At 40.9% G+C, this 7,760-nt stretch overlaps 1 protein-coding gene across 2 annotated transcripts; it reads left to right on the top strand.

Annotated features, from left to right (window-relative positions):
- The first annotated feature begins 588 nt into the window (after positions 1 to 588).
- LOC124289820 (calmodulin-A-like) lies at positions 589 to 6,527 on the top strand. 2 transcript variants are annotated; one of them, XM_046726492.1, is made up of 6 exons: positions 589 to 819; positions 950 to 1,006; positions 1,537 to 1,567; positions 2,165 to 2,308; positions 4,373 to 4,618; positions 6,361 to 6,527. In XM_046726492.1, exons 1-6 carry the CDS (start codon positions 805 to 807, stop codon positions 6,387 to 6,389), a joined length of 522 nt encoding a protein of 173 aa, XP_046582448.1. In that variant the 5' UTR covers positions 589 to 804; the 3' UTR covers positions 6,390 to 6,527. The 2 variants fall into 2 exon arrangements, with proteins under 2 accessions (XP_046582448.1, XP_046582449.1); XM_046726493.1 differs by lacking the exon at positions 950 to 1,006 and having other exon boundaries at positions 601 to 819.
- The last annotated feature ends 1,233 nt before the right edge of the window (positions 6,528 to 7,760 follow it).

The following is a 7,760-nucleotide window of genomic DNA, read 5'->3' as shown; positions in this document are numbered from 1 at the left end:
AAGTACCATATTTTAACGTCTTTTGGTATGACGCGGTCGGGGATCGAACCCGCGACCTTCCTTCTCCCCGGGCGGACGCTCTAACCACTACACCACGGAGGCGGTCCAGAAACACAGAAACATGGGAACATAAGAAAGTGCTTCGGGCATAAAGTTTATCATTTTGGCGTTAAAAGGAGAAATGTCCTTCTCATGTCAATCATGAAAGTTTCTGAAGCTTTACTGAGGTACTGCATCTTAAACCCTGAATAAACAGCTTTTGTGCAAAGATTATTTGCGGTAAGGCATTAGAGGGTATTTTGACGGTTAGAACGGTGTTATGAATGGGGTTTCAATTCAAGCTAATAAAAGGATGGCCTCGAATGAACAGTCAGGAACATTTGTGTAGAATTGTGATGTTTCGAACTTAAGGTTGTCACAAAGTAAGAGCTTTGTTCCTTCGTATTCTTTCTTTAATAATTTTTCTCCAAATATTTATTAGGTCCCTTGACCTTCAACACATCCGTGTTTGACTGTATCTCTATTGTGAAGGGTTCATTGATTACTCGCTACAGTGGCTCCAGAGAGTGGAACTCGGTCGGTCTTTAGTAATTTTCTAATGGAACTATAAATATACACTTCTTAAACAACATTTGTTGTTTTCTCACCAGTTTGCCACACATAACAAAAGGTACGATACAAGTATGTACAACATATAAACGGTAGGTACAATAAAATCTCACGGGAACATCTGTCACTGCCCATAGCGACCATCTCGCTCGAATTGGTATCCTATGTCAAAGAAGACCTTTGTAAAGATGTCACATGCCTATCAATACGGTAAGTAAGCGCTTATTGGAATCTATAGACGCCTTTCAATGGTTAAAAGAGCTGTTACTGTTAGTTTGTATCACAATAACAATAACACAGTCACCTTAAATAGACAATCTTCCGTCACTCTCTCATGTAGGTCACCGAAGGCAAGATAGATATATGTGATCTGAAGGCCTCCAGAAGCACCACCATGGTAAGCTTGTTTGTATGTCTTTGATTTATGAACCCGTGGATATTCCAGATCATGCTTGCTACCCAGTAATCTTTGTTTGTAGAAAGATGAAACCATGTGGTAGGATTTGGTGATTGATTGGGGTGTTCCCTGACGTCACAGGATGTTCAGAACATCAACCAAGAGCTGCTGCGGTCTAGATTCGATTATTTACATAGCTGAAATATAGCTGTCTTGTCTCACAATAACAAATAGTTTAATGTGACAAGGATCTAGACAGAACAACCTAATTTTCGCATACCATCTTTATTTAATTTCTTATTTGTTTGAAAATATTAACATTTCAATTTTAACAGACGTTTTGTGTGAAATAAGTTTACTTTAGATGAGGCGCCGCATTATAGACATGTGTTTTCTTGCTTTCTGCAATGTTTAATTACACTTCGTTAGTGACGTGGATAAGTTATGTGGATCATGTATCGTTTTATTCATGTGCTTATCCTCGATATTGATATTGATCTATTTCTAAACTTGTGTGTAATATTTTTCAGGCTGAGCATTTAACAGAGGAACAGATTGCAGGTACAGCTTTACATTGTTATTACACAATCGGATTGTTAAGGTGATGATGTATTTTATTCGATTATAGTTTCACAGCATTTTCAATTTGTCATTTAGCCCCTACCTCTGGTTTCAATATGCATGATAACACTCTACTTTACACACTATTTTACAGAGACGCACACATACAGACACATACAGACATAAACACTGATTTAGTCATACAATTACAGACATTCAATGCTTTCACTTACAGCGGGATCTCTCTTCTATTCTACTGCTCACCTTTTTATTTGCAATGTTATATGTTAGCTATACAAAGACGCGATTGTATTTTAACACCTTTGATATTTTAAAGAAATAAATATTACATCAGGATTGGAAGCTTACGTTTGTATGAAACCTCAAAGTGATGTTTGCCTTTGATGAAAAGAGTATTTTTCCTAATAAAACCGCCAACTATAACCACAGCCAACCTGGTATTCAAACCCATGATCACAATTCTGGACCCTGGAACTCTGCATACTGGATTAAGGAATCTTGGACGAGTGTCCCTTTCCCTCTACGACGTATAACCGTTGTGAAAACAGTTCATTATATAACGCATGCATATTCCAGAGTTTCAGGAGGCCTTCGGACTGTTTGATAAAGACGGGGATGGCAGCATCACCACGATTGAACTGGGGATCGTGATGAGGTCTCTCGGGCAGAATCCCACAGAGGCAGAGCTTCAGGACATGATCAACGAGGTGGACGCTGATGGTGAGTCCACCGTCACATACGTTCACGTCATTTACAACTTCATCAGATACGTCTCGTAACATCAGAACTATTGGATGTCAGGATTGGCAGAATTCATTATCGTTTTTATTATTTGTCTTTCTAAAGTTGAGGATCGTGTTTGTACTTGTACATGGATATTTTGTTGAAGAAGATGATATTTAGGGATTTAAATCAAATACTTAAAACAATTCAAAATATATTTTAAAATATAGCAAATAATATTCTTACTCTCAATATAAATTAGTTAATGTAAGAATCAAACCCAATGCATATATACTCTCCCAAAAAAGAAACGCATATAGGAATTTCGACTGTATTTTTATGTTTATTTTGAAACATCTTGTAGGCTTTATGAGTCAATGAAATATAGCGAAATTGCACACTGGGGATGCAGACTTATCCGTCTTTGGCACCAACCCGAGGAAAGTCAGTCTGAGTGTCACATGGAGACATGTGGTGGCGCTGAAGTCAATACCTCGTGTCACCACCGTGGGCATCCAGAACTGCACGGCATCGCCTCGGCATCGAACGAATAAGTCTCAGAATCTCGTGTTGCCCAATCGCAGCCCACTCTGCCTGTAGTGCCTGTGCGAGTTGCTGAAGCGTCTGGGGCTGAGGGTTACGGCGTCGCACCCGTCTGTCGAGGGCATCCCACAGATGTTCGATCGGGTTTAAGTCCGGTGATCTTGAGGGGTGTACATTGATGTTGTGGTTCTGGAGGAAGTCTCTAGTGTGACGTGCTGTGTGGGGCCTGGCATTGTCCTGTTGAAACAATTCCCTCTGGCGATCAATGATTGGAAGGAGGTGTGGGCGTAGGATTTCGTCACAGTACCGTTGAGCTGTCAGGTTGCCCTGGATCATCACCATATCACTTCTCCTACGGCAGGTGATCGCTCCCCAGATCATAACACTTCCCCCGCCGAATCTGTCCACCTGGGGAACGCAAGCGTCGGCGAAACGTTCACGTCGATGTCTGTACACCCGCATTCTTCCATCGCGTCGTTACAATAGAAATCTTGATTCATCACTGAACCAGATTCTACGCCAATTCGGTAGGTTCCAGGCCTGAACGTTGGTGCACCATTGAACTCGATGTCGACGATGTTGTTGTCGAAGCACAGGGCCAAAATAAGGTCTTCTGGCACGTAACCAGCCTCTCTCAACCTGTTCCTGACGGTCTGTGCAGAAAGCCTCCTCAATCCGGGTATTTGTCGAGCGGTACTGGTCGCCGTCGCTGTTCGATGACGCAGGTGATGTACCCGGATGTAGCGATCCTGCGCCGCAGTGGTCGCTCGAGGTCGCCCACTACGAGGGGCATCTGCTACCGAATTCTGCCGGCGATATCCCTCCCAGAGCCGTGAAATGGTGCTTTGGTGAACATTCATGCGTCGGGCAACTGCACGGTGAGACTGGCCAGCTTCAAGCAAACCAATGGCGATATGACGGTTTGCTTCACTTAGACGTGGCATTTTGCGTTCGTCAACAATATTCCAAATACAGTGAATAATCGACAGACAGCGATCAACCTTTAATACCCATCATTGAGACTATCTGATCCCCAACTTTCACGTGCATTGCATGTGAATTGTGTATTCTGTGACACTACACGTCGAAATTGAAAATCATGCTTTTAAATACGGGTATTTTACGGATGGTGCGTTTTGTTGTGAGTTTTCAAAACATAAACACCATAGGACTCATAAACAGAGCAAAACCTTTCGTAAAATGAATCACTTTTTAATTCATTGCTACATGAAATTGCTATTTCCATGATGCATTTCTTTTTTCGGAGAGTATATATACTGTAGCCCATGCCAATACTGTAAGTTTATGAATGAGCATAACTTGAATGTACTTGATTGTTTATCTGTGTGACGACCACTAACTCACACGCACGCACGCGCATCTAATTGTGCTTCAGTATTAATAGATCAAATGGACAAGTTTATTCGATACGTATGAAATCATTATTGTATATCAAACGTTTCCTTTATGTGAGTAGAGGAAGCTCCCCTTTAACATCTTGTGCTAATGTTCCTGCAGGAAACGGCAACATCGATTTCCCGGAGTTCCTGACAATGATGCAGAAAAAATTGAGCTCCAGATCGGACTCCGAGGAGGAAGTGAGGGAGGCCTTCAAAGTGTTCGACAAGGACTGTAACGGGTTCATCTCCGCCTCTGACCTCAAACAGGTGATGAATAACCTTGGAGAGAAGCTGACCGATGAAGACATCAATGAGATGATCAAAGAAGCCGACCATGATGGTGATGGTCAGGTTAACTATGAAGGTACGCCAGGTGGCCATGGTTACATATACTGTTCGAAATATTTAGGGAACACACTTATTTTCAGATCAACACTGCAGAAGAGACAGAATGTGGTGTATATTGAAGCTACGGTGGTGTTAATGGTGTGATACATACTACTCAACTTTGAATACAGTTATTTGAAGTATTAACTGAGAAAAAGAGGAACTGATGCCATGCTGTATATTTACAGAATTTGAGAATACAGCTTATGAACACCAAATTTATTTTCTGTTTGTTTAAATGAGATTTCCACAAACAAATATATCGTTTCAACAGCGAAGATGACAATTTCGCATGGTATGTTTTCTTATATTTGCGATAATACCTAAGATCCAGAGACAATGCTTTTGCTATTCGTGAGGGTGGAGTACACTAAACGCCAAAAGAAACGTTACCCTCCTTCCTAATGACGGGGTAACCTATCTTCAGCTGGCGTTCTGATGCGTGGACGTCCATTTCTTGGTCTGTCTACGGTGACCCCAGTCTGTCTGAAGCCCTGAATAAGTATTATAACCGTGATACGGTGGCATCCGAGGGCGTTGGCAACAGCATTGTATGTCGACCCCATCTGCACCATCCCAATGGCTCTTTCTCTCTCTTCAGCTGTTAATTGTGGCATATTTCTCGTACCTGTGTATCATATCATGTATTCTAGGCTCTCTTCATACCCTATAGAATCATTCTACATGTGAAATGGAGGCAAATACTGCTTGAATATTGCTGCGTTTTGGCGATTGATATTGCTATGTGTAAACAGAAAATGGAAAAATGTTACTTTTGCAAGCAAACATGTTAACAAAGATAATTTTAGATGTTCCTAAACATTTTCTCACAATATCAAAGACACGTTTTACTTGTTTTCACTAATGCAAATCAGCAGAAAATGTTTTAAAAGACCGAAATCATAGGAATGATTATTTTACAATTTTACACACTCTACAACAGTCGTTTCTTGTTTTAATAGTTGAAAAATGGTGACTTTATATGGTTTATCTTTGTCCCAAAGCAGAATTTTATTTCAACCTTTCTTTTGTACATCTAAATTACTGTTATTGGTTTATTTCGGCATGGACGAAAATAAGACAATTTAACTCTTCTGAAAAAGATGCATTTCACCTAAATAAGAATGCATTTGAGAATGTTTTTTCGCGATTCGCATAAAGCTGTGTTGTTAAGCTTTCTTGTACACTAATACCTTCTAACATATCTTGGATAGTTTCTAAGTAATTCATAAAGGTAGGAGGGTAACGTTTCGTTTGGCGCTTAGTGTTCATTAGCCGACTTCGTTACATCGAGTAATCACATGATAATATAGACTCGTGAAGATCTTAGAACTGGTTTTCAGCAACCCATCCTTGTAGTAATGGGATCGGGTGGTCAGGCCCGCTGACTTTGTTAACCACATGCAATCTTATCCGAATTTCGTAGATCAATGCTCATGATGTTGATCACAAGATTGTTTGGTGAAGATTCGTTTGTTTACAGACCGCCGCCATATAGCTGGGATATTGCTGAGTGCGGCGTGAAACAACAAAGTAAATAAAAAGGTCTCGAAAGACGATGTATTATCATATCATCCAAGACACTACTGCAGATCAAGAGACACTCTGGTCCAGACTGGATTATTTACAGTCCGCCGTCATATAGCTGGGATATTGCTGAGTGCGGCGTAAAACAACAAACAAACAAAAATGACAATATGCAGCTTCTACTGTTTGCAGAGTTTGTGATGACAATGCTGATCAAGTGACGACACAGCAGGGAGCGTATGGACCTGAAGATGAGGCTGAGGCACAGAGATGCTGTACAATATGGCAATATGGCGGACTCCAGGCACATTTGACGTCACGAGCGGAAAGGTCACGTGGGTTCCAGCGAAATATGCATAACGGCCGAAGCTGAGATTTACAGAAACTGTTTTCGCGATTAAATCATAATTATACATAAGTTTTAATTGAAAATTTGGGAATATGTTTCTGATGACTTTATCTTTCACCCAGCAAATTATTGCAATCCACACGTATTCTCCTTTAAGGGAACTGTCCTTACATGTTTGTAGCTTGTACACAGACAGCAATAATGCTGACACTGAAACTGATGCGGGATGGACTTGAATAACGTGCTGTATGCTGCTTCTGACGGCGGCCTTGGGTGTTGAAGTGATCTTGGGTTTTGGGAAGTAATGTGTCACGGTTGATATTTCTCAATAGAATAAAGAGGTCATGCGAGTGTTCATCAAGCGTTTGTTGCAGCTGTGCGCAGGTCTTCTGCTTGGTTCGTTTTCAGTGTTGTCATTCAGTAAACTACATCTCCGTCTAGTCTTGATAAAGGCGATTGTCTGATGTATTACCTTATCGACATGGCACGAAAACCTGTGTATGTTTTTTGCTTTGGTGAATATACACTACCCATCAAAAGTTTAGACTCACCTGAAGCACTCATGCATAATGCTTACATGGATGAATTTCTCCACTAACTTGGAGGAACTAACCGCAAACCTCATGCAGATGAATTGCACAAGGATCATGCATCAAATTGCTGAAAAACATGTGTAAATATCGTGCATGTGCGTTTTGGTGTAAAGTTTTGTTAAGAATTTGCCAATTTTTACTGAGCCTCTCATATAAAAGATAGAGTCCAGATATTCGTGCTTGTCAAAGCTCCTAAATATGTACAGGGGCGGTGGGGTACCCTAGTGGGTTTATATCGCTCGCTCGTCCATATTAATTGAATCCCATTTCTGGTGTCCCCCGCCGTGATATTGCTGGAATATTGATAAAAGCGGCGTAAAACCATATTCACTCACTCACTCACTCATTTACAAGTAACTGTCGGACTGCATCTCGCTGTCACATGTTTCGTCTCGTACATGGTTACAGTTAGTTGCAGGTTCCATGTAAGTTTAATCTTAAAATCTAAATCAGAACCAGAAAAAGTAAAGAGAAGTTTTTGTTTCAGTGTTAAATTCCTTTATGAGTAATGCACCTGATTAAACTGTCCATGAGGTGGTAACAAGGAGTGAGTGAGTGACTGAGTTTGGTTTTACGCCGCTTTTAGCAATATTCCAGCAATATCACGGAGGGGGACACCAGAAATGGGCTTCACACATTGTACCCATGTG

Source organism: Haliotis rubra, unplaced genomic scaffold (genome assembly GCF_003918875.1).
Source record: "Haliotis rubra isolate DU_JTF1 unplaced genomic scaffold, ASM391887v1 Scf45, whole genome shotgun sequence".
NCBI lineage: Eukaryota > Metazoa > Mollusca > Gastropoda > Lepetellida > Haliotidae > Haliotis > Haliotis rubra.
The sequence above is the reverse complement of the archived record's forward strand: the minus strand, read 5'-3'. Positions and strand labels throughout refer to the sequence as shown.